A 27,652-nucleotide genomic window follows, 5' to 3' on the forward strand; every position below is an offset into this window, starting at 1 on the left:
TCTCGGGAGCTTGGGTGCCGCTGCATCCAAGTCGCCGTTGAGATTGCGGCCCTCGATGTTGAGGCGGCGCTCTCGCGCCCTTTCCACGGAGATGCGAGCGTCCTCACCCACGCGCCGGCAGTTGAGCTCCGCCCGCAGGTCTTCTGTTCACGCACCCCTCATCGTGGGGGAGCGCACGGATGCCGACGCGCCGCCCTAGCGCCGGTGGTAGGGTACCACCGCATTGCCAGGCGGAGGTCGTTGCCCAGTCCTTGTGGAACTGGGGGAGGCCTGAGCCAGATGGAGGAGACGGTCAACGTCGTCCCGCCACTGCCTCAGGGCATCTGGCGAAGCTGCAGCAGCAGGAGAGTTGTGATGCAACTCCTTAGCTGCCGCCAGCGCCCCGCTGCTTGCAGCTTGTGAGGGATCCTTTGACAGGCGCCCTGATTCTTGCTGGCGTGCAACATGCGCCGCTGCCATCGGTGGCTGCTCCACGGGCACGGTTGCCCCTGGTGTAGGATGACACCACACCCTCCACCATCTCCACATCGTCGTCTCGGTGGGGGTGCTCAACCACCCGAACCATGGAGACGAGCAAAAGATGAACTAAAACTAGCTAGCCTTTCCCCTACCTGGCGCGCCAAAATGTCAGGTGGTAAACCCAGCCGGGTGGCAGAATGCACCCGCCTAAGCCCTGAGGGAGAATGAACTCGGGGGTAGCTAGGATTAGTCCAATCTAGATGCAAGAACACGTTGAACACAGAAGGTTTAGAGTGGTTCGGGCCGCCTGAGCATCATACCCTACATCCACTGTGTGTTGTATTGCATGTGCTCACAAGAGATTGCTCGAGAGTGGTTCTAGCTGGTGAGCTGAGAGTGTGAGGGAGAGAGAGTGAGTCCACCTGTCCAGAGACTAGCGTGTGCTCCCCTTTCATAGTCAAAGGGAGGCACGTACATAGCCGTTGGGACCCCGACAGGTGGGCCCAACGTGGATGTATTTAAATAACATAACGCCTAGCGCTATTATGGTGCTACGACTGGGGAAGATCTTATTACGGGATTTTGCTGCTTCATCCGCATGGATGTACTGACCGGCGCAGACCCTCCGACCGGCGTGGTCTTGCCCTGTCATGTTGGTACGGCGCGTGCAGCTAGCCGGGTAGGCTGCGCCACGCATGCTGTTCATGCCGCATAGCTTGCGGCGTAGGCGGCATGATGGAAAGGGCCGTGCCGTCGCATCCATTTAATGCGGCAGACTAACGTGCACCGCGCGCGCGGCGCCTGCGGCTGCACTGTGCACTTTGGTAACACGCAACCAATAGTGGAGTCTGGCAAAGGCTGCTCCGTGCTCTGTGGCGACAGAGCACGCCTCAGCCTCCCGCATTAAATGTGGTAGGTGGGCGAGTCTTCCGGCGGAAGACTCTTGCCCGCGCCCGCGGACACGTGGCGGCTCCGGACCCCTCCTGGGTGAAATGCTGGTTCCCCGCGCACCGGGGGGTCCGGATGGCATGGGGGGTCTGGGGACCCCCGGCTGTCTGTGCCGGGCGCTGCCTTCTCTGGGACACGTGGCGTCACCGGACCCTCCCCCGAGCAAAGAGCAGGTCCGGGGCCGCTGGCCCGGCGAGGTGGACTCCGGACCGCAGGGGTCCGGCTGCTCTACTCCTCAATGCGTAGTTTAGGATAACTACGCGAGTCCTTGCCTAGACGCAGTAGGAGGGGGTACCCCGGTCCCGGGGTACCGACAGTCAATGACCTCCACAGTTCCGTAGGCACTGGCGATGCTTCCTTTTGGACGAGCTCGATTACGAACACATTTTTTGAGTACCCCCATGAACCTTTCGAAGGGGAACATATTGTGTAGAAATAGTGGTCCGAGGATATCAATCTCTTTCACAAGGTGCACTAGAAGATGTGTCATGATGTTGAAGAAAGATGGTGAAAATATCAGCTCAAAGACAACAAGGCATTGCACCACATCGTTTTACAGCTTTATCAATTTGTCCGGGTCAATTATCTACTGAGAAACTGCGTTGAGGAAGGCACATAGTTTCATGATGGTTAATCGGATATTATCAGACAGAATCCCCCATAGCACAACCGGAAGAAGTTCAGTCATAAGCACGTGGCAGTCATGGGACTTTAGGTTTGTTAATTTCTTCTCTGCCAAATTTAGGATTCCTTTTATATTGGACGAGTATCCAGATGGAACCTTGATACTGCTCAAGCAGTCAAACATGCTTTCCTTCTCTTCTTTGCTAAGAGTATAGCTGGTAGGACTTAAGTAATCTCGTCCATTATCTCGCTGTTGTGGATATAAGGCATCTTGTTCTTCCATACGTTGCAATTCTTGACATGCTTCTAGTGTATCTTTTGTCTTTCCGTAAACTCCCAAGAATGCTATCAGGTTGATGCAAAGATTCTTCGTGAGGTGCATCACGTCAATTGCATGACGAACATTTAAGACTTCCCAATATGGTAGCTCCCAAAAAATAGACTTCTTCTTCCACATAGGCGCAATTCCGTTTTCGTTCGGAACAGGTTGGCTACCAGGTCCCTTTCCAAAAACAACTTCTAGATCTTTTTCCATGTCAAAGACGTCCTTGCCACTACGGTGCATCGGCTTTGTTCGGTGGTCCGCTTGTCCTTTGAAATGCTTGCCCTTCTTTCGAACCGGATGCCTGATGAGAAGAAACCGACGATGACCCATGTATACAACCTTCTTACAGTGAGTCAACCATATATTATCGGTATCATCTAAACAGTGTGTGCATACTCTATATCCCTTGTTCGAATGTCCTGACAAGTTACTAAGAGCAGGCCAGTCATTGATCGCTACGAACAGCAATACTCGTAGGTTGAAGTCTTCCTGTTTGTGTTCATCCCACATCTGTACACTTTCATCGCGCTAGAGCAATAATAGTTCTTCGACCAATGGTCTTAGGTACACATCAATGTCATTTCCGGGCAGCTTTGGGCCCGGGATAAGCACTGACATTATGATGAACTTTCATTTCATGCAGAGCCAAGGTGGAAGATTGTACATGTAAAGAGTCACAGGCCAAGTGCTTTGACCACTGCTCATCTCACCAAAAGGATTCATACCATCCGTACTCAAACCGAACCTTATATTTCTCGCATCCACTTCAAATTTAGGGTAGGTTCTATCTATTTTTCTCCACTATGACCCATCAGCGGGGTGTCTCAACATAGAGTCTTGCTTGTGTTCCTCTTTGTGCCATCGCATCAACTTAGTACTATCTTTATTCCTAAACAGACGCTTCAACCGTGGTAATATAGGCGAGTACCACATGACCTTGGCAGGAACTCTCTTCCGGGGACGCTCCCCCTCGACATCGCCAGGATCATCTTTTCTGATCTTGTAACGCAATGCACTGCATACGGGGCATGCATCCAAATTCTCGTACTTGCCTCGGTAGAGGATGCAGTCGTTGGGGCATGCATGTATCTTCTGCACTTTCAATCCTAGAGGGCAAACAAATTGTTTGCTTCATACGTTGTGGTAGGCAATTCGTTGTCCTTAGGAAGCATTTTTTTTAACAAGTTTCAGTAATTCACCAAATCCCTTGTCGGATACACCATTTGTCGCCTTCCATTGCAGCAACTCCAGGGTGGTGCCAAGCTTCTTCAATCCATCTTTGTAGCCTGAGTACAACAACTTCCGGTGGTCCTCTAACATCTTCTGGAACTTCAATCTCTCCTTTTCACTCTCACAGTCTGCCCGCACATTGTGCAGTGCCTGCCCCAGATCGTTGCCGGGATCATCTTCTGCTACATCTGCTTCGGGCTCTTCCATCGGAATATCATCATCAAGTGTACCGAATCCAGCATTCCCGGAAAAGTGGTCGTCAAAATCTTCTTCTTCATTGTCTTCCATGGTAACCCCCTTCTCTCCGTGCTTCGTCCAACAAACATACTTCTCCATGAAACCATTTGCGAAAATGTGGCTGTGTAGGATTCTTGAAGAGGAGTAATCCTTGTTATTCTTGCAATTAATGCACGAGCAGCACATAAAACCATTCTGCTTGTTTGCCTCAGCCATAGCCAAAAAATAATACAGGCCTTCAATGAATTCGTTAGAACGTCGGTCAGCATTGTACATCCATTGCCGGTCCATCTGCATTTTAAAGGAATCGATTTGAATTCTTTACACATATTGAATAAATTAAATTAAATGCAACAAAACATGAATAATAAAAAATCTGCAATATCCATCATACAATGTAGATAATTACTTCACCATAAATCATGATTATTTAAAAAAAATACTAATCCATTACAGAACTTGACAAAGTAAATAGTACAAATTAAAATACAGGATGATACATTCTACTCAGGGGACCTATCAACCAGTGTCTTCTTAAGCGCCTCCCGAAGTCTCGATACGTTACGGTCAAATTCTGCCAACCCTGACTCTTCACGTCTAGCATTATATCGAGCCATCAACTCGTGATCATCATCCGTACCGTGCAACTCGACATTAAACTCACGCTGAAATTTACAATCTGCTTTTGAAATTGTAAAGTAGTAAAACGCTTTCTTAATCCAACGACGAATACGAACGCTCACAAGACCAACACGCTCTTCAGGACGGAACTTAAGGGAATATCCAATGCGCTTCAATTGATTGCGTACTGCCGCCCAAGCGGACCCACGACGCTCAAAGACATCATGTTACAAAGTCATTTCTAAAAAGTAAATATTACTTAAAGCTCATTAGATCCTCATTAACAAGAAAATATACTCTTACAATTACCATGAAAACATATACATCATTAATTACTCTAACAGTTACAATTACAATAAAACAATAATTGCTCTCACAGTTACAATTAAAGTGTATACTTGGTACTACCAAGTCTGAAATGTAAATAAATTAGATTTGCTATTGAGTCATTAGTCATCATTGTGTCCCGTGCAATGTCGCGGCTCTGCCTAAACCCTTATTCTTCATCGATCTGGGCCTCACCCTATCTACATAATGAAGGGTCTAGAAAAAGTTGCGACATTGCAGACACGATGTGACTAATGACCCAATAACAACACTAATTCGTTTACAGTTCACATTTGGTGATAACAAATATACATGTAAAAAAACATTGCTTAACTAACAAAGTAACCATGTCATTTACATTTCACACTTGCAAAATCACATTAACTCTCATTCAGAATAACTTGAATAAATTATTTGAAATAAATCTCTATAACTTGACACCCTTCAGATTCAGGCGATCACTCTTTTCAATATCCAAAAACCATCTAGAAGAAAAAAAAAATTATTTCGAAAAATGTATATGTCGGTAACCTCGACCCTGCGGTGATGACACTGTCTTTCGGGGGGGACACAATGCGGTACAAGGATGTCACCAATAGGCCAGTCGCAACACCAATATTTACGGTTGATAGGAACGCAGCACTTGGCACAGGCAGCATGCTCGTTGATATGCTCTCAGTGCAACAACGGCCACGCTAACTGCGCCAAATGCTGCGTGCGTATCAAACGAAAGTGCTGGTGTTGCGGCCAGTCCATTGGCGACGTCCTTATAGCGCATCGTATATCACCGAAATATAGTGCCAACACCGTTGGATAGAGATTAACGACGTATACTTGTTTCGAAATAAAGATTTTTAAGCTTCTAGATAGTTTCAATGTGAGTCTGAATAAATACATCACTAGAATGTCAAAATAATCCATTCATAATACAAAAAATTCTATTTAATTCATTCATTAATACAAAAATCAACTATCCACAATATGGTCATATATACAGGTAAATCACATGAAGTGTCTACACTCATTCTAAAAATTTCTACTATCCACATACTCATTTAAATCTAAAAGAAAATATACTACACTCATTTATAATATATAGCCATTTATACGAGTAAAATCACATCAACACTTTGGATCAACTAAAATAAGTATACTACACTCCTTTGGATCAATTAAAATAAGTAAATCACACCTACATATACAATCTAAATATCCAAGAAATGAGATATATATTTTCTCTATTTCTAAAGTATGAAATAAGCTACACAAGCAATGGAAGAAGAGAGAAACAAGCCCCAAACCTTTAGCGCCGATGGATGGACGGAGGAATCAACGATCTTCACAAATGTGGTGAAGAAATGAGCAAGAACTCCACTCTCCCGAGCCTAGCACAGCAAGAACAAGTGAGCTGAATGGCTGGGATGGAGGGAGAGGGAAGGGGATAAGGGAGCCAAGGAGTTTTGTCCCAGTTGAAACCACCAAGGCCAAAGGCCTCTTTTTTGTCCCGGTTGGTGGATCCATCCGGGACAAAAGGGTCGCGGGGCCTTTTGTCCCGATTGAAGCCACCAACCGGAACAAAAGGGGGGCCTCCCCTGCCCCCCACGCTGGCCCGGCTAGCCGTTGGGCCCGGGACAAAGCAGCCGGGACAAAAGACGTGATCAAAGCATGTTCTATAATAGTGAAAGATTCTAATACGCAAAGGAAAAATGTTTGCAACATTCCTCCGACCGAACAGATCATCGATTATGTTTTGTAGATATGGGCAACACTTAACTAAGACGTCATATGTACAAAAAGATTATCTCTAGTTTATGGTACATCTTTTTAGGAAAGTATCTTGGGTTTATCATGAAGCATCAGCCAGCATCCAAGTCATCTTGCAGCAAAACCTGGATGTGCTGCTGGATCTTGAAACTCAGACCAATAGCCCAAAGAGTTAGGCGCTGGCAGCCCAATAATATGAACCAGTAACTTCCAGGATGCACCATCCATGAGTCCATGACTTCCAGCACACAGATTGCACAAGCATAGGAATGAGACTTCTGAGTTCAACTAAGAAAACAACACAACCAGTAACCATGCTATGTTCTTGCAGTTTTCCTTCCCAATATGGGTCTTAGAGTTGATCTTCTCTTAAGCATGCATACAACAGAGACAACAGGACCTGCAGCAACATAACAATCATACCAACACCGCACGTCCTTCTGGGACCAGGTTTTGCAGTGCCATCTACAACTTGTAAGCGGCTTGCACCAGCCGAGGTGAAGGCAGCCAGGTACTAAGCGAGGGCTTGCCTTCCTACTCATTCTCGTCTATCCAATCACCATAGATCCTGCTGATCTTGTCAGGACCCTTCCACTTCTGAATGGGCCTTTGCACGTGCCCAGACCTCTGGCTGACGATGGTGGAACGCTGCGACTGGATGCCTAGATGGTACACGTCTGCGTGAGGGGGCATCGCGGTGGATGCAGCAGCAGAATCTGCAGGAGCTTTTGCAGAAGCACCAGCTTGCTTTGAGTCGGGAGTGGACGCGGCATCCCTGCTGTCTATGTCGACAAGTCCCCCACCATACTTGTGAAGTTCTGCAATTATAGACGCAGCATGTTAAAAGAAAATTACATCAAGAACTTGGGGGTATACAAATAAGAGAGTAAGCACATGATCCAAGCACCAGTCAGGCACCTGACTGTAATTTCATTATTGCAATAAACAATAGTCTCTTTCTAACAAATGGTCACCTCAGCCATATACATTAAATGGAAATGTTATGCAAGATAATGACTGCAACAGAAATATCAGATATCCATAGCTGATCCTAAGGTAGTGCAAGATAAAGACTGCAACAGAAATTCAGATGTCTGTAGCTGATCCTCAGGCAGCACAAACACAAACCATCAAAAACAGAGGTATGCGGGCACGTAACATTCTCTGAACAACACCCAACTGCTCATTGACTGAATCTAAGATGAAAACTTGGCACGATATATGAAATGGTCATGTTAAATTACAACTTGAAATACCAAGTCACGCTATTTCGAGTAGTAAAAAGCTTCATTGGAAAGTTTTTTTTTTCCATGCTAGCACCCAACTCAACATAATGTAACTCATTATTTGAAGAGACAAAAGTAGAGAGCTATATTCTGAAGAATGATAAGCCTCAATAAGGAATCACAAAGCTTGAAAACATTTCAAACCTCATCGGAACTGGAGAAGACACTACTTGTCTACACCTACCAGAAAGGTTTACTAATAAATCCTAAACATCTCATAGGCCCAATAGATTTCTTCTAGAAATTCACTAGCATATGAAAAGCGTAGCTACATTTCCATGTTCCAATCATAAATGGCTGAGAAAAAGTAGTTCAAATCAGAGTATGATCTATAAAAAACCACATGTGCCAGCATCGTTTACTTCATAAACTATAAATATCTTATAACACCAAAAGATTTCTTCTAGTAACTTACAATTGTATTGAAAACCAAACCATGAACTTCCCATGACACAAGACAGAAAAATATTCCGATAAAACAAATTTCAAAGTTGTACTACTGTATATTGTTGCTAATCATGAAATGGAGATGGCTAACATTGCAACCTATCAAACCTAGGATCCTAAACAGGGTTATGGATGAAATGGAGATGGCTAACATTATAGACTCCAATGTTTCAAATTCCAACAAGAATATAAGTATATAACGATGCATCATTCACAAACTGCTTGAAAGATACAAAGAGTGGGCATATTCAGTTTTGGCACAGGTTGAATCATAACTGAATACATTAGACCCTATATGGATGAAGCAGGAAGTATAACAAACTATTAAAGGCGCATATGAAAATGAAACCCGAGACTCACCAGCTGCTCCATGAGCAAAGTGGCACTTGCTCCCGAAAGGGCAGTATCCAGTCATCTCCCACTTGTTACAGATCCTCGTCTTCCAATTGGACGGCTTCGGCACCATTCCCCCAGTGGCAGAGGTAGCATTGTATCCCCCACTGCCAACCGTGGGCGAGAGACTGATGGCCATGCTCTCCCGCGCCTTGGACTGCTCATCATGCAGGAATGTGCAAGCGTCGCCATAGGGGCAACCCTCCTCAGTGTAGAACTTCTTGCAGTGGCGGCCCTTGTATGCCCTGCCCCCCTGCGAGCCACTTCCACCACCGTCCCCAACCACGACGCTGCCGGAGGTCATGATGGGGATCTGGTGCTCCTCCCGCTGCTCCGTGGCCTCCTCATGCACAGCAACGATCTCCTGCCAGTTTGGCGGCGGCTTGCGGAGCTCCTCCATGCCGTGCGCGAAGTTGCAGTTGGTGATGTAGGGGCAGGTCCCGGCTCGGAACTTGCAGCAGAGCTTGGTCTTGAAGAACACCTTGCCGATGGCACGGGACTTGCTTGTGCTGATGCTGCCCCCGCCATCGCCGCCTCCTCCTCCGCCACCGCCCCCAGCCCCGGCCCCACCCCGCGACTTCTTGCCTGGCGGTGGCTGCTCGCTCCCCGCCCGCGAGGAGGGGTTACGGTCACTGTAGCTGGGGTCATTGCTCCACTGGCGGTAGTCGTCCTCGGTAGCCCAGATGGCGGAGTCCCCACCAGCCGACGGCGCCGCGTTGGCCCAGGCGTCGGGGCCTGCAGCATCCGGGATGATGTGGATGGCGTTGGTGTAATCCATCCCAGCAACTGTCGTCCCTCCAAACTTTGGGGCCCAAACTCTACCCTTCGACTCACGCACGTCCACTTGGAAAGGGCGGAGAAGAACCTAGTCGGACCATGGATCGGCGGAGGATGGTGGACCCAGGAATTGAAACTAGGGTAGGCCTAGCCAAAAATTCAAATTTCAAAATATTAGTTTTGTAACAGAGCAATGTTTCCGTTCTTCATGATTACAATAATTAAAGCATATTAATCATGACTAAAACAGAGTTCAATTCAATAAAATAATTAAAAAGGTCTTCTTTGCCTTGGCTTCATGATTCCGGAAAAGCTCATAACTAAACTTTCACGCAACACACACCAACTCATCAAATAATCACTAATTCCCCTAGTCCACTGATTGCAATTGGAGCAAAGAGAAAGAGTAGCACTACCAATCAGTAGCGATGGGCGGAGAGCTGCAGTGGGCGACGACGGCGGGAGGTGACGGGCGGCAGCAGCAAGGCGCAGGCTGGACCAAGCTAACAGACGCGCCCGCAGGCCGCAAGCCGTAGCCGCGCGGCGCGCAGGGCGGCGGGTGGAGCCGCCGGCCGCGCAAGGCGCAGGCACGGGAGGCAGCGGCGCGCAGGGCGGCGGCCGGCCGGAGGGAGCGGAGCGCAGGGCGGCGGGTGGAGCCGCCGGCCGCGCAAGGCGCAGGCACGGGAGGCAGCGGCGCGCAGGGCGGCGGCCGGCCGGAGGGAGCGGAGCGCAGGGCGGCGGCGGGCGCGCGGGCGACGGGCTGATGGCGGAGGCGGAGCCGTGCGGCCGGCGGGGAGAGGCGGGCAGGAGCAGGCGCGGCCGTCAGGGTCGGTCGGGGGACGGGTTGGGGACTTGGGGGGCAGGCAAGATCTCCTAGGAGCCGGAACTGGGCTTAGGGTTCGCTTGTTGGGCCATTTCTTCGAAGCCCAGCTTTTCAAAAAAAAATTCTTCGACGAACCCTTACCCCGTGGCTGTGCGCCGGCGCCGGCTTGCTAGCCGGTCGGGTCGGTGCACCAACAACTATGAGACATGAGAGTTAGCCGAGCTTTTCATGAGCGGATGAATTGGAGTTAGGGGCGAAATACCGACCGAACTCAGAGCTAGCTGGTTCTTTATGAAATGCGTTGAGGTGTAGCAGTTGACTGAACATATAGAGGTAAAACACTGTTTCGATGTGGGTTGCGCCTGCAGTATCAAGTTGGGGCATACTCTAAATACTAGATATGACCCAAACAGAGGTCAAGATCGGCCAATAAGACAATGAAGGTTAAACTTCATCGTCAAGAGGAAACAACCCGGATCACCAATTAAGGTCCCTAAATAACTGCTCAATGATAAAGAAGATGGGGGTAAAGTCGGTCATCCTGCTTTTGTAGCAACACAATTCGATGGTTCCCCGTCTTAAGTTAGGCCTATATTCCTATGGGCCTTGTCTTTTCCTCGTGAATTGTCTCTTCCTCGTGAAAACAATCCATTCCCGCTGCCAGCAGCATGGGCTATGTTTCAAAGTGCAGGCGGGGCGGGTTGTGGGTAGCCGCAAACCCACATGCTGTGTCGCTAATTAATTTTGCAGTTATGCGGCTGACCGCAAACTCATATTTAGTGGACAACAAAAATTTGTGGGCTTTGCAGCAGACCCGCAAAGCCCGCGTTCCACACGCATCCCTTCTCGCATGCTGCTAGAGGCAAGCACGGCGCTTGCTTGCATGCTGCTGCAGGCAAGCAGGACGCTTGCATGCTGCTATAAGCAAGCACTTGTATAGCACGGTGGTTAAAACAAATACAATAAAAACGATAGTAATACTGTGAATAGAGACCACTGCAGTGCTGAGACGAATCGATCAATGGCTCACCAATAGCATAATACCAAACATATATAGATTATAGTGACTGAGATAAACACCAACAGCTCAACACTTATATGTCATAGACTTTCTGAATACTAATCAAATCCGGGATAATGATCTTGATAAAAGCTTATAATCTGATTCTTTCGACACTAACAATGGCAACAAGTAAAATTATGAATCTTCATACTCCAAGCTCTCCTCCATTCTTTCTTCAAATCTGGTAAGTTAAAAAGGAAAAAGCAAAAGTCTGATTACAACTGCATTGTTATTCAGAGTTCAGAGCTCTGTTTTAAAAAAAAAATAGTGAACAAAAATGGAAGAATAGACATTATAAACAAGCTCTTATCAGAGTTCAGAGCTCCTACTGTTATCTACAAGCATGTAGGAAATGCATCAGAACAAAGATAGTAGAAAATTGAGATGCTATCTTGAGCTAGAATCAGCTGGTAGCATGAAAACTTTTAAGCTGCATGCACAGTGTTCCCATCATTGTCCATATGGAGTACTAATCAGCTGATTCTATTCCTAAGAGTAATCATAAGTAAATCTGTAATGCTTCTTGAAAGAAAAAGTAAATGACAAGAGTATGATTCAGGAAGAAAAATACATGTTAGCTTTTAATCTAACTGACCCCATCATCACTGATATCATCTTCTGCAATCTTGAAGTTGGTATGGCCTGAAATAAGACGAAGAGGTGAACAATCTTGAACATATATTTTAGAATTGCAGTCTTGATCAAGCATGTTATAAAAACAGTTAGCAAAAGGTTACCTTCTGCTCTCAACCAGTCCTGAAGGCAAATTAATGCTTCTACATTCTTGCTTGTCAACCGGCTTCTATAGTCGCTAATAACTCTCCCACTAGTAGAGAATGCAGACTCTGACGCTATTGATGATGCAGGTGCTGCAAATAAATCTCTTGCCATACGCGAAAGTATAGGGTATTTAGTAGAGTGCATCATCCACCATTGCAGAATGTCCAAGTCCTTTTGCCGAGGAAAAAGATCATCTTGCAAATATATTTCTAGCTCATTTTTCTCTGCACTCTTTTTTGTGTTGTAAGGTGTTGCTCCCAGTCTGCCCAGGGGTCATTTTCATCAATAACCTCATCATTTGATTGTGGCTGAAAGTTGTTGCTTTGAATCAGGTGTTTGTGATGAATATGCAACAAATAAATCCTCCAATGTTGACTTCACTTTTGCAACGTATGAGGGACCTTTGTTGCCAAATCCTGCCTCCAAGCGAAAGGCTATAAAGTTGAACTTGAATCTAGGATCTAGAACAACAGGGGCCTTCTTTGCCTACGAGCTTGAGAACTACGAATGTACTTGACACTCTCTCTAATGTGAGTAGTAGCGGTATCAATTATCTTGAATCCTTCTTTGACAATGAGGTTCAAAACATGGGCTCCGCAACGCATGTGAAGCAGACCTCCATTTCCAAGAAGCAAATGCCTTTCTGAAATATTTGTCCTCAAATAACCAACCATCTTATTATTGTTCTTTGCATTGTCCAAAGTAATACTGAAAACCTTATGTTCCAAATGCCAATCCTTTAAACACTTCAACAATGCAGTAAACATTGTAAGACCATCATGAGGTGAAGCTACAAGATTGAAACTAATTATTCTTTTTTGTAGTTTCCAATCCTTGTTAATAAAGTGGCAAGTAACACAAAGGTAGCGAAGGTTTTGTTTCGAAGTCCATAGATCAGCTGTAAAGCAAACCCTTGAATCTGAGTCCCTGATAGTCTCCCTAAGTGATGACCTTCGATTCTCATATGACTTTATGACATCCTCAACGACCGTTGTTCTAGAAACAATGGTAAACCATGGGTTTAAAGTAGCAATGAATCTCTGAAACGATGCATGCTCAACTAAGCTGAAAGGTAACTCCTGCAATACTATAAAATTAACCATTGCTTCCCGTGACACTTCTTATTCAAACTTCCGGTTTTTCAAAGCACGTGCATCGGGGGACAAAGAATCTATCCTCAAAGTCTCAACCATTTGATTCATTTTAGCTCGCTCCTTGCATACTTCCAAGTGCCTACGACAAGCGCTTCTACCATTCTCTCTATTAGCAACAAATATATCCAAGCAGTGAATGCATTTAGCTTGCACAATTAAATTTCCTTGATAAATTGGCTCAAACTCTTTCCAAACAGAAGATCTAAGTTTGCGCTTTCTAGTTGATCTAGGTGCATCTACACCAAAAATATGCAAGTACTAATCAGGACACCATGAAGCAAACATACTCAGAAAAGTAACACATCTGAAATTATATAAGATAACAAACATCTAAAAAGTAACACATCTGAAGTCAAATCTGACCTGATTGCTAAAGAACACCAGTAGTCAATATTTCTGCATCATCGAGTGGTACTGATCCCTCACTGATTGCAGGAGGGGACCTCAAGTACTTTGCTCCATAGTGGCCCACCCTCGGTGACAATAGCCGCCTTTTCAGTAATGGTGTGATCACAATCTGCTTCCTTACTGGGGGATTTCGTCTCAACAATGACTGTATTCTTGACACGCTGCTTACTGCTACAGTTAAAGGATCCCGCTCTCTTGGCACAGCCTCATGTAGTCTAGCATTTTCAATCAGGCTACCAATGATCAAGATCTAAACCCAACAGTGACAAAACTAATAACAGAAAAGCACGATGTTGCTGACACATGCAAGTATCTCAACAGTACTAGCAGAACAAGCATAAACTAGAAATGTTAAAGCAATCATGAACACTAAACATCAACTAGGACTCCATGAGAACAATTGGTAATCTGCTATATAGTATCTCAAGTAGAGCTGGAATCAAACATCCAGATCCAGCATTCTGAATTATTGATAACAACAAAAATATTTTATGTAGTAGGATTCAACCCACAGCACCCTGAATCCAGGTGTTATCCTCTCTTTCATAATTGTATCAAGAAGCAAAGGTAAGACCTGATTATCCAAAATCACACGTGCACCTAAGACAAGATTGTTTCTTCAGAACCTGTAAACATCTCTATGGTGAGTACAAGCATTTCTATCCTACAGCCCGAAGCACAATTCCCAAAAATTAATATTGTGCAAGAAGTAATATTGCAAGAAGTAATCAACTAAACATTGACTAATCGTCAGGGAAAACAGCAAAGGATTTATGCAGCTAAAAATTTAAGGAACTGCTTAGACTTCTTGGTGAGGTCGAGTTGGCTGAAGTGGAATCTGAGTTGGGTGAACTCGCCCTCCTATTTGCGATCCCAGTTGCTAATCCAATCCAGCACCACCCGGTCGAACAGCATGGTCCAATTCGTCGAAGGGGCCCTCCTCCTCCTCCCTATCCTCCAGCACCACCGTGGAGGAATGCCAGCTGAACAGGTCGGCTCCATCTACCGCCTCCATCTGGCGCAACTTGACGGCATTGGAGAAGTGGCCGGTGCGAGCTTCACCCGACGGCCCCCGGCCACGCCCACACAGCGTGCAGCTAGGCTTTCTTGGTGTAGCACTCCGGCGCTCAAGCCGTCGAGCGCGAGCAGCACCTTCGCCCTTCCCTAGATCCGAGGGCGAGCTGCCGAGCTTCTTGTTCGAGGATGCCACATTGCCACGCCCACACACTGGGAGAGGCGCGGCGGCGAAGGGGCCGTGGAGGAGCGGTGCCGCGACAGAGGAGCGTGGGTCTGCGATGGGATTGCGGCGCGGGCGGGCGGCGGCGGTGGGCTAGGTTACGCGAGGCATGAGAGGAGCAGGAGCCTTTGCGGGTGCGGCGGCGGTGGCTAGCTAGGTTATGTGGCTGCGGGTTCTTTGCGGGCCTTGCGGGCTTTATTCTTTTGTCCACGGGCTTCATCAGACTGTTCAACATTGGGTCACAAAAATTTTGCAGCTGGGCCGCATCAGCCACAATAGCTGTTTTTGCGGGGCGGGTTGGTGTGCTCGTTTTAGAACCCGACCCACCTGCAATATGAGCTATGTTTGATAGGTCCTGTCACTTCCTCAGGATTGCAGTTGCAGCTAGAGGTGATAAAAGGGATTTAACTTTTTTTCATAGATAATCTAAGAGCTTTAAAAGGATTGGACTCTAATCATATACAATTTTGAGCTAAAAATATTAAAAATCAAGTTGGATTGTGAAGAAAATGTTAGAACCATGGTCCATTACCACCCTTAGCTGCGGCCCATCTCTTCCGGCAGCTGCTTCCCTTCCATATTCCATCGCCCATGCTTCTTCCCTTCCATAAGTTTTTGTTTTTTCTCAATATCATAGTTTTTTTTCTTTATCTTTCATTTTAACTTTTTGTTCAACGTATAAAAAACACTAACTTTTGCTTTCATATGTATGTGTGAAAGCAAACCCTTCTCCTTCTGTATTTTCCTCGCACACCGCTGTCCTAAAAGAGGAAAATAAGAGGAAATGATAGTAGAGCAAGGGAGTAGACCAAGCATTCATATGCAGTAGAACAAGCACGTAACGGGGGAAGTGAATACCAAGGATGCCAGAGCAAGGAAAAGAGGGAATCAGCTGATTTTCGTGTGCGCTTCCGAGGTCCTGTAGCAGCGAACGCACGCTTATAATAAGAAACAAAGCAAGCAGGCTACCTAAACAGTGCGCTGTACTACTCCTGGGAAGAGGAAGGGGAAGAGATGCCACCCATGGTAAGCAGACAAGGCGCATCAGATTGACAGGTCCAGAGCCACACACACACACTTCAGCTGCTTTACAAAACCAAAGGTTACTTGCACTATCGCTGATGAATCCAGTTACCCTGTGATGGCAATTGGCTGCACTTGGATCACCACAGGGAACCAGTTACTGTGCTGGTGCCAACTTCGGCAGAGCACTGATAATATATATGTCAAAAGGAGGTTCAGCACAAACGACAGAAAAGACTAGTGTGCCAAACGACCTTAACATTGACGGGCTAACCGTAAAACTCCATCTTAATCTAAAAAAAATAAAACTCCACCGAATAGGAAACAAGGAAAGAAGCATAAATATCATTACTCGCAGTCGCAGTTTGCACATCCAAACAGCAATCTCAGGCAAACTCAAAGTTCCACTTCCACCCAATGCTCCACACAACCCGAGTGCATCATCACAAACTAAATAGGATCTTGCATGGTACAGGGTTCTCTCTTAAACACTCGCAGTTTCATAACACAGTTACGGAACAGCATGGAATGGAGCTTAGGACTGAATTGGTTTGATCTTGAAGTGGAGGTTGATGAGCGAAAACACAAAACACTTCAGATCCTGCAGCCAAAAACATTGGGAGGGAACAAGTTAGGAATACATCTCATTTACAGAGCACAACAAAATAACAAGGCATTTTTTTCTTGAAGAACTACCAAGTTTTCATATAAATTTAAACCAAACAGTCAGGAGTAGCTAACATATCCAGAACATTGCATGCTCTGGACAACATTAAGACTACAAGCCGATGGTGATGATCCAGAACTTATAATGTAGTCAAACATGAAAATGATTCACTAAGCTAACCCAACAAAAGTTTAAGGATAATCAAATCTACACCATAGGAGTAGTGAAATTAAAAATGCACACAACAGTGAGCAACATACCATGACCAACATAGACATAAAAAATATTCATCTTTGTACCCATCTCAAAGTTCTAAAGTCAGTTACATATCTTACTGGCTTACCACCAATTTTTTTTAAAACAAACGCTTACCACCAATTTCAGATACAACAAACCAAGTAACTGTCTGTTTATCCAACCTAATTACTCCAAAAACAAGTATTGAAATGCAAATAATGCTTCAGCTATTATGAGTTCAGACAGGTCTGCAGTGTAAAAATAATAGCATCTGACTGAATTTCAACAAAACGGCATATACATCAGCTCTACAATGATGTGAACTGACAACTATGATCCAGAAATTATCATGCAGTCAACCATGAAATTGCTCACTAAAAAAATCACAAAAAGTTTAAGGTTGCACTCACATAATCACAGTTGCAACAGAGGGGCATCACATCATTTCCTAAGGAGGCGTTAAATTGAAATATAAAACACATGCGCACGACCGGTGAAGAACATAGCACAACCATCAACAGAGACATAATTATTTTTAAAAAAAATCGCTACCTAACTCACAGGAAAAATTCAGATAAAAAGCAAACAAACCCAGTTGCTGTATACCCAACCTAGAACTATTTCCTGAAGATAGTACTGAAATGCAAACAATGCTCGACTGTAATAGCTCAACAAGTCTAGAGTATCAAAATCAGAGTATCTCGAGTAAACTTCAAAGAACAAGAAATCATGTATCTACTCTACAGACACAATAATTTTGCTCAGACATCTAAGTGGATTGTTAGGCCAGGAATGGTGAAGTGGTTAAGTTTCTGAAGGACAATAGGTACTAGAAAAAGCATGAAACCAGTGTCTATCTTTTCCCCTGCATCAAACTTATACGACATTACGATTCAACGTAGTGAAACTGGGGGGATATTATCCAGCTTATTTTAATAAAGAGCAGATAGATTGCTTCTCAATAATGACAGTTGTCTCAATGCTACCAACGAATCAAAGTACCAATCATAGAGCATGGGCAAGTCATGCCCCCCACCCCAGCTCAGAAAAAAATAAATGTTGACAAAACAACCAAAACAGTGACACTGAGGTACACAGCATTTGAAACATTGTAGGTCGTCCAAACAACTCAGTTTCCTGAAACCAACAAATTCTGAAAGATAAAAAGGGCATATTTGCTCCTAAAACTCCAAAAAGAAACATGAGAGTAAAAAGAAAAACTAAGGCTCTTCGCATAGTAGATATATTTTCTCAGGCAGTGAGCACAGCTTGCTGAGCTGTATAGCGATGGAGTACTCTGTTCTTGTTCAACATTTACATTCTACAGAGATTTCTTCCATTAGTACAAGACTCTATTATATCAGGACTTTAAGGTACAACATTTTTCTCCAAAGAAATAACAGTGTTGGACTCATTGCGTATCTAAAATTATTGAAACTTGATTTAAGCGCTCTTTTTGTGCTCACAAGTCACTAATTATTAAAACAAAATGTGAGCTTACCCTGATACCAATAGCATGCAATTAACCTTAGTTGGTCAGAAACTAATCAGTTCAATTAAGGAATACCACTATGCCAATGCCCATAACAAGGTTCCCAAGTCTGTACTGTGCCAAATATGAACACTAATGCTGGGCTAAGCTACAATGCTACAAAGGTCCTAATTCTGCAAGTTATCAATAGTTGAAGGTACACAAGAATTTATCTCGGAGCAAACAAATTTGCGTGAGTATTGCCAGTTAGTCATCAAAATTGTGGAGGGCCGCACCGAACAAACAATGTAGGTAGCTGTGGGAGAAATGTGGGGGCTGAGGGCAAACCTGGACGAGGTAGTAGAAGATCCGGAGGCCCTCAGGGTCCTTGCTGGACTGGACATCGACGAGGGAGCCGATCTTGGAGGTGGTGAAGGAGATGTGCTCGTTGCCCATGACGATCTCGAGCTCCTGCCTGCCGATGCGATCGGGCTCCGGCCAGTTGCTGTCGTCCTCCTTCATAATCTGCGGAAGCAATCAAGTCAAATCTGCAAACCCTAGCTAGGTTTTCCTCTACAGATTCCGAACGGGATGGTGAATCGTACCCAAGGATAGGATAACAAGAGAGGTGAGGGCTCACATCGGACTCCTGGATGATCCTCCTGGCCTCGCGGAGGACGGAGGGGGAGACGAAGACCTCCTTGCGGATCATGGTGTCGTTCTTGTAGTTGGAGTTGTTGGCGTAGCGGAGCTTGCCGTCGGGGCGGAACTCGAACTCGAGGAACTCGTGCCCGAACTTGCCCTTGTGCCCCACATAGTACCGAAGGTAGAACTCGCCGTCGCCCGCAGCGCCGCCGCCGCCCGTCGCCATTGATTTCGGCAGCGGCGGTGGCCAGTTGAGGGGAGGCGGGCGGGCGGGGTGGCCTGGTGGAGCAAGGTTGAAAACTGACGGAAAAAAAATTAAAACAAATCCTGCCCGTATTTCTATATTTATTCTGTAAACTTCCAAGGTTACTTTGTTTGATTCCTCCTTTGTTCAATTTATGTGACAACAAATTCAGGCTGGAGGTCTATATGATTATGAATGACATAAAGTATTTTATTCATAGAGTTAATTTGTATTTTTTGTGATTGATTGTGGTCTCTATTTCCCTTCTGCTATTTCTAAAGCTGAATAAATATCATTTTTGCCATTGGATTTTCTTACTGACATCCAGTTCCAAACAGTAGTCAATGATAAATGATATTGGACCACAGCTTCGTGGTGAAAAGGTATCCATCCCAAGAAAGTGTGTGTTAGCACTTATACACTAATCCTACAATCGTTTTCTTTTTGCCTCATTGTTTATCAGATATATGCCTCACAAACAAAGAGGCAAAAAGAAAACTTATGTAGGAAAAAAAATTCATAGAATGTTGAGACACTATAGTGTCTACTTATAAACTACAAAAAAAAACAATATTGCAAGGAGATACCACAATGGCGGATTTATATTGCTAGCTTTTGGTGACGTTTTTGAATGGTCATGCTGCAGTTAGAAAACAAGATAAACTTCTTAAGCATTGAGGGGTTTTCTCGACTTGCGCAAGAAGCTCTTCTCTTAGCAAATGCCCGAGGGCTGTCTTACCCCTCCACAGGTCGAGTTATCATTAGCCATTGTTACATTTTCTATTGCATATTCTTTATGCACGTTTCTTATCTTCTGTGCCGGGCATAGAATTGCCCATCTTAGCATGTTTTCTGAAAGTAGGAAAAGGGGGTTGTGCAGACAAAATATTAAATTCCTCTGATGCTTATTCTGCCAGCACTACTGGTGCACTTGAGGCTGCATACACCCAGGCAACTGGCAAGCCCGTCTCTCTTTCTGAGCAACAGCTGGTGCATACAACAATTTCGGATGCAACGGAGGCCTTCCGTCCCAGGCCTTTGAATACATCAAATACAATGGTGGCCTTGACACTGAGGAATCTTACCCTTACAAGGGTGTAAATGGACTCTGCCATTTCAAGGCTTCAAATGTTGGAGTCAAAGTTTTGGAGTCAGTTAACATAACCCTGGTGAGGAGAACCTAGCCTCACTATAAATTCAATCGAGTGTTATCAACAAATAGTTTATACTTATTTCTGTTGTTGTGGTAAGGGTGCTGAGGATGAACTGAAGGATGCCGTTGGTCTGGTTCGCCCTGTTAGCGTTGCCTTTGAGGTGATCAACGGTTTCCGGCTGTACAAGAGCGGAGTTTACACTAGTGACCACTGTGGAACTACTCCTATGGTATAGTTACAATATCCTTGTGTCATCAACCTACGTTAACATTTGATTTGCTTATCTAGAGTTTGTCTTTCAATTGCTCCTATCCAATAACGTTAGACTTCTGGTTATCCAGTTATTATGGCCTCAAATTATGAATTCTTTTGTCAATTAGGATGTGAACCATGCTGTTCTGGCTGTTGGCTATGGTGTTGAAAATGGTGTCCCCTACTGGCTCATCACGAACTCATGGGGCGCTGACTGGGGTGACGAGGGTTACTTCAAGATGGAAATGGGCAAGAACATGTGCGGTAAGTATTCCACATACTCTTCCCTATCCTCACTACAAAAACAGAGAACGTGGTCTTCAGAATGTGGTGCCCTTCGATATTGACCTGACTCGAAATGTTGCAGGTGTTGCTACTTGTGCATCCTACCCTGTTGTCGCGGCATGAGGCCCACACGGATTGTTCCGTGCTTTATTTGCTTGGCGTCTATAATTCATGTCTAGCCTGAGCATGGTGATGGGTTATACAAATACCCTGTGTTGTGAATATATCATCGTGAAGGGAATGAATTAGCCCCTGCTTGTACTGTACGTCTCTCCCGTATGGTTGTGTACGTAGATTGTCAGTTGGGGCTCCAAACTACTCATACGTGTCCATGCTATTCTATCGAGGTGAAATTGCCATTAAACATGGTACCATATGCAGATTACAGCCCGGACATTTTTATCATATAATAATGTACCATATGCAGATTATATATCATCATGGTCATATCTCTGAATTATGTTCAATTGGTTTGAGCTCCTCTGCATTGTTTTTCTAGTGGTTCCTTTATTTTTGTTTGAAAAACTAGGTATCATAATTATGTGAGATTGTTTGCCCAATTATTTTTAACTAGGCGTATAGCCCGCGCATTTGCGCGGGTAGTATTGAAAATTCAAAAAATTGCATGTTATTGTATTCTCACTTAAAGATTATACTATTTTTTACCATATATCACCCTGTTCATTAGCGTAAATTATGTCTTATTGTTGGTTAAAACAATTCAAATATGATCTACCTATAATAACAATTTAATTTGTTGAGATTTAATAATATTATGCATATAATTATTCTTATTTTGATTGATTGTGTTTAACATTAGTTTTTATTAATAGTATAACTGATATATAGCTAAATGATATTTTATATTTAATTTTTCATAATGGCATTGATGGGTGATTTTTAATTAGGCATAAGGGTATTTTAGGCTAATTTTTATTATAATGGCAGTGACGGATAATTTTTTATTTTTCTATTTTTCTCCGATTAACGTGGAAATTTCTAGACCTTGAGAGCGAACGTGGAGGCTCCGTTTGTTGGCCCAAAATAATAATAATAATAATAATAATAATAATAATAATAATAATAATAATAATAATAATACAATAGGGAGGAATGTGAACCGACAAGTACGGTAACTTTTGCATTTGGTCATAAAATTGTGACATATCTGCCCGTGTGGAACCGCAGCAGAACTATTTTGGCCTATATTTATGCATCCACTTAACGAGCATTACAAGCGACCAAATTTGGAACCCGATATGAACAGAAAACACGAAGCGAACCGAACCCCCGAACGGATGCCTCTTCAGCTCCGGCTGTTCGAGCGTTTCCCACCAACGAAGGGGAGGTGGCGCTCCTTCGTGTGAACCAGCGCATCTTTTCACCGCGATCTTTTTGCCACTCAACCACGGCCAGCCGTGCCGCCTCTACATATAATGCCGTCCCAATTCCTGCGGCTTCGTCTCATCATCTTGGCGCCGTCGTCGCAGCCCCAACGTCGAGGATGGGGACCCGTGCTGCGATCCGCAACCAAACCGGTGAGTTTCTTGATTCCTCGCTCCAAGGCCCCCTTTTCTCTCGGCGACTGAATTTTGCCAAGTTTCTTCTGTTAGTTCGTTCTCTGAAACATCTATTCACTGCATTGTGGCATCATCAGCCAAGCAGACAGTTTTCATGCTACAGTTTGGTTTCATTCGGTTGAGTTCCCTTTGAATCTCTCTCTCTATATATATATTCCCTTTGAATCTTGAAATGTTGGCAGTGGTTCATTGCTCAACCTTCAAGTCCTTACTGAACTCCTGCCTGATGTCCAATGGCCCTGTTTGGATCCCTGTGTTATTTAGGCCCTGTTTAGTTCCCACCCCGTAAACGCAAAAAAGCCGTAAACGCAAAAAAGTGAAAAGAAATTTTGCTAATTTGAAGTACTAAATGAAATCTATTTACAAAATTTTTTGCATGGTTGGGCTGTAAATCGCGAGACGAATCTAATGAGCCTACTTAATCCATGATTTTGCAACAGTGATGCTACCGTAATCATCCGCTAATTATTAGTTAATCATGGATTAATTAGCATCATTAGATTCGTCTCGCGATTTACAACTCATTTGTGCAAAAAGTTTTGTAAATAGACTTCATTTAGTACTTCAAATTGGCAAGATTCCCACGCAAAAAAATTTTGGGTTTACATGTAAAAAAAACTAAACAGGGCCTTAGTAACACACCCCAAATAATCTCCAAATAACACTTGAGAGCCAAACATGTGTGTTATTTGGCACTAACACACTCCAAATTTCACCAACTAAACACACCCTTTGTCTCTTTCACCTGTGGCTGTGGTGTCAAAAGTCCCAACGGACTATGTTTTTCTTGGAAACATTTTTATTCTTTATGATATATCCCCTGCATGTGATGTGACAGCTTCCTCTCTTGTGCTTGCCTTACCGGAGACGGAACGGAGCTGTGACCGCGACTACTTAGGGGGTGTTGGAATACGGATTTAAAAAAGTCCCAGAGACTTTTTAGTATTTAGAAGTATTAAATAAATATTAATTATAAAACTAACTGCAGAATCCTGGGGCTAAATTGCGAGACGAATCTAATGAGATATCTTAATTCATGATTAGCGAATGGTTACTGTAGCGTCACTATAGCAAATTATGAATTAATTAGGCTCATTAGATTCGTCTCGCGAAAAAGCACTCAGCTGTCAAAAAACATTTATAAACAAATTTTATTTAATATTATAAAATAGTAAGATTTCTTTTGATGTGATAGAGACTTCTGAAAAAAGTTGGGATCCAAACATGGCCTTAACAGGAAGCCATTCACGCCACAGGGCCCGAGTTAGGAAGCAGTCAGTTGCGCCGCCATTGCCTTGCTTGTTCTTGGGTCCTTGCAGCCAATCGCAATCGCTTTAGGTTGCTACTAGCATCGATCTGCGTTTCATTTTTTCGTCCGAAATAGTAACTGATGACAAAAAAAACTCCTGATAATGATGATGATATGTTTGGGTTTAGTTCTTTAATTCAGAGTATATACGATCTGTGTCCGGTGAACTGGGTTTTGATGCTTCCCTTTCCGTTTATGGCAGCTGGGACTGCGATTATTAGCCCCTGATCTTGACCTCCCAGGATCAAGAATTCAATATCACTTGTTGCCAGTGCTAAGTTCAGTTACCTGTTCAATCATGACAAGAAACGCGTGGTCCGTGCTGTTGATTTTGATCTGCTTATGGACATGCCCTCCGAGGACCAATGGATTCTCATGGAACATCTTCTCCTCGTCGTCGGGCTCGCCGGCCACGGCTAATCAGCGCGCCCCGGTGATGGAGCTAGAGGGCGCGGTGGCCGACTTCTCCATGGACGGCGTCAACAACCCACGAGGGCCGAAGCTGCTGGAGAATGCGCGGAACAAGCTCGCCGGGCCGAGGAACTGCTGGCAGGAGGCGTACCAGAAGCTGTTTGCCAGCTGCGGCGAAATCATGGCGGATAAGGAGATGCAGCAGCGCCTGGCGTGGCACCTCAGCAGCTGCTTCCAGGACTCAGGGAGGCCACCCTTCCCATCCTGCGCCGAGGGCTCCAAGATGGTCCATTGCCTCAAGCCACTTAGTGAATCCGAGGGCAAGGTGTTCCTTGAGTTCTGTCACGGCCCACGGGCCGACTGGGCCTCGCGGTTACGGTAGTGCACGGCTACTATAGCACGCGGCACAGTATTTCTTTAGCGCCAGACTGGAAACGGAAAGGGAGTTGGACTGATTTAAATAGCCGGTCCCTGGAAGCTAGTAACTCCGGTTCGAACCTTTTGCGTGAAGTGAGGACGAAAGCGCAAGAGAGTTATTTAGCAAGTATGGTGTACTTAACGTGTAGAGTAGATCTTAGCCGTTATCCTGGACCGGGTCGTTACAGGGGTATCAGAGCCATACTCTCGGGTCGTTACAGGGGTATCAGAGCCATACTCTCGCGGTTCACGCCACGTACGGGCAGAAGAGTGAACCCACGGACATGGCACATGGGATCGTTACAGGGGTATCAGAGCCATACTCTCGGGTCGTTACAGGGGTATCAGAGCCATACTCTCGCGGTTCACGCCACGTACGGGCAGAAGAGTGAACCCACGGACATGGCACATTCTCTCCAAGAGAGGGGATCCTGAAATGACCTGACAAGGAGATCCAAGTCTGCTGAGGAGAAGCTTGGTTCGACGAGGACGTCGAACCCAGCACGCGGCACAGTATTCCTTTAGTCCCACAGACTGGAAATGACCTGACAAGGAGATCCAAGTCTGCTGAGGAGAAGCTTGAGGTGATCGAGGAGAGGTCAGACCAGATTATCACGGAGTCCAGCAAAGTCCGGGACACGCTGTCATCGATCGAGAAACAACGGACCATTCGTCGAAGAGCGCCGCTGCTCAGGTTGACCTGAAAGAAGGGCAGACAGGCAGACAGAGATGAGGGCCTTGGCAATGGGATGGATAAACTGAAAGAGGAAACTGGCCTTGGCAATACTGGGTACATTCATAGGGAAATAAAAAGTGTTGGGGATTCAATGTCTTCGAAGATGAAAGATTTGCAAAACAAGGCGAGCCGGGCCATGGAAGGATTGAATAATCTCCACAGCTTCCAAGAACAAGCTCTTGAAGAAAGCAGGTAGTATATTTTTGTGTACTGCTCATATTTTACTATTGTTCTTAGATAAGTGCTTGATTTACATCTGAAAGAAAAAGAAGATTCTGATTAAATGAACATTTGCAGGGAAATAATTCAGAAAATTGCGCAGTTTGGCCAGCGGCAGCAGGAAGAGTTATTGGCCCGTCAAGAACAACTCCGACAAGCCAATGATCATCTCATCCAAAACTCGCACTCCATACTGGAAGCACAGGTTCCAATCCATTTCTCTCTGCATAAACTTTTCGCATTTGAGTCTTCCAATCTCTCTTATACTTAATGAAAATTTTCACCTGCAGGAAGAGTTCAGAGCAAAGCAGGCCAACATTTTTGCTGCTTTGGACAAACTGTACATCCTGCACAACGCCATCCTAGCCGAGTCCCGCTTCATCAAGGCATTCTTCTTCTACTGCTGCATCGTGTTCCTCATCTACATGCTCACCAGCGCAAAGCAAACGTTCAGCATCAGGGGCCAACTCTACTTTGGTACGATCTAAATTCTCAACCCTGTAATTTACAACTTCTATGGTAGAAGTAAAAATTCTACATCAGGTGAATGCCCATTTTGCTGGCATGTTTGCTCCTGTAGGTCTGTGCATCACACTTGTGCTGGAGATTGGGCTGATCAAGGCCGGCGCCGACGACTTCGACAAGCAGAGTTCTGGGTTGTAACGACCGGTCTGGGATAACGGCTAAGATCTACTCTACATTTTGAGTAAACCACACCTGCTAAATAACTCTCTTGTGTTTTCGTCCTCGCTTCGCGCAAAAAGCTGCAGCCGGAATTATTTACCTTCTCGTAACCGGTCTTTTAAACTGGTCTGGCTCGTTACCGACTAAATTGGGAATACTGTGCCGGAGCTACAGTATTTTTGCATTACAGTAGATGTGCTACAGTAACTAGAATTCAGCCCGACCCAACTGGCCACGGGCTGTCACATGGGTCATGTCCAAGGTGTTCCTGGTTAGGATGGTGTTCCTCGGCGTCGCCACTGTCCAGATCCTTCACTCCATATTCACCTACAGGTATGTGACTGATACAGCCCTCTGCTAGTGCTAGTCTGCTGCCACATTACAAGTCTGCATATTGAGAATTTCAGTGGCCCTGGCCCAAAACCCGCGCTGCTTCAATTTTTAACTTGCCGATCACCTTTCAGGGACTATGAAGCACTAAACCACCGGCTGCTCTAGACGCTGGTGGAGAAGGTCCGGGCGCTGGAGGAGAACGCCGGTGGGTGGGCGCTGCCGTACGAGACGGGGAGCGAGGGGAGCCTGACGGACTACTCGTGGGTCTTCGACGAGCTAGCGGACGAGGCGGACAGCAAGGTGGACCCGAGCTACGCGTTGCCGCCGGTGCGGGCGCCCCGGCGGTGGAGCGAGGTCGTGTTGCCGGAGGAGGTCGGTGAGAACTCCATCACGACGTCGGCCGGCCGGAGGTACAATCTGCGGCCGCGGAAATAGGCGAAGGCCCGAATTGGTAGCTTCTGAGTAGGGAGGAGGTCTCTTGAGTGCCACATGAGAAGTTGACGAAAATTTGTTTACACGATGTTTAGCGTATTATCGTGATGAAGCTACAATCCTGAAATAAAGTTATGCTTGAGTGAATGCATTGTCAAATTTTGATCAATTTACTATATTGTTCTAAACGACCATTGCAGTTGTCCTTCCCTTCCACTGTTTCGATTGAAGACTAGAAAATTGGCGCACCTTTGGTGCGCGCCCTCGCTACCAGCTTGTGGTAGGATCATTATCCTGAGTCTATGTCTGTTCTTGGTAAATTAGCTGTAAATATGATGATTAAGTTTCCCTAATGAGTATATGAAATACGAAATATATGGTTAAGAAACAAATATCAAGTATAAATAGTTGAGTTAATATTTCTATTTAGGAAGGACAAATTTGGAATGGTTATCCCAGTGTATCCACTCTGGCATAAAGATGGGCCGGAATGGAGTTACAAATCATAAAAAGCAACTTCATTCATTGCCTTCTAAACATATATCATGTCAATACTAATATTCATTTGTATGATGCAGAAGTTCTGGTTCATGCAATTATTATATGCAGCTCAACATCACAAAAACTGTGCATAGTTCGTGTAACGTTAT

General features: G+C 45.0%; 2 protein-coding genes and 2 pseudogenes across 2 annotated transcripts; 2 read left to right on the forward strand and 2 right to left on the reverse strand.

Moving 5' to 3' along the window:
* Positions 1 to 6,514: 6,514 nt before the first annotated feature.
* On the reverse strand, positions 6,515 to 10,060 carry LOC120679226 (zinc finger CCCH domain-containing protein 56-like). Its single transcript, XM_039960765.1, has 3 exons — positions 9,855 to 10,060; positions 8,629 to 9,585; positions 6,515 to 7,353 (listed from the first exon to the last, which is right to left on the reverse strand). The coding sequence occupies exons 2-3, from the start codon at positions 9,437 to 9,439 to the stop codon at positions 7,070 to 7,072; spliced, it is 1,095 nt and encodes a 364-aa protein (XP_039816699.1). The 5' UTR covers positions 9,440 to 9,585; positions 9,855 to 10,060; the 3' UTR covers positions 6,515 to 7,069.
* Positions 10,061 to 16,244: 6,184 nt separating this feature from the next.
* On the reverse strand, positions 16,245 to 19,266 carry LOC120679221 (protein mago nashi homolog 2-like). Its single transcript, XM_039960761.1, has 3 exons — positions 18,942 to 19,266; positions 18,650 to 18,826; positions 16,245 to 16,527 (listed from the first exon to the last, which is right to left on the reverse strand). The coding sequence occupies exons 1-3, from the start codon at positions 19,170 to 19,172 to the stop codon at positions 16,462 to 16,464; spliced, it is 474 nt and encodes a 157-aa protein (XP_039816695.1). The 5' UTR covers positions 19,173 to 19,266; the 3' UTR covers positions 16,245 to 16,461.
* Positions 19,267 to 19,827: 561 nt separating this feature from the next.
* On the forward strand, positions 19,828 to 21,348 carry LOC120677866 (annotated as a pseudogene).
* Positions 21,349 to 24,068: 2,720 nt separating this feature from the next.
* Positions 24,069 to 27,149, forward strand: LOC120679220 (annotated as a pseudogene).
* Positions 27,150 to 27,652: the final 503 nt, after the last annotated feature.

This window comes from Panicum virgatum, chromosome 6N, assembly GCF_016808335.1.
Source record: "Panicum virgatum strain AP13 chromosome 6N, P.virgatum_v5, whole genome shotgun sequence".
Lineage (NCBI taxonomy): Eukaryota > Viridiplantae > Streptophyta > Magnoliopsida > Poales > Poaceae > Panicum > Panicum virgatum.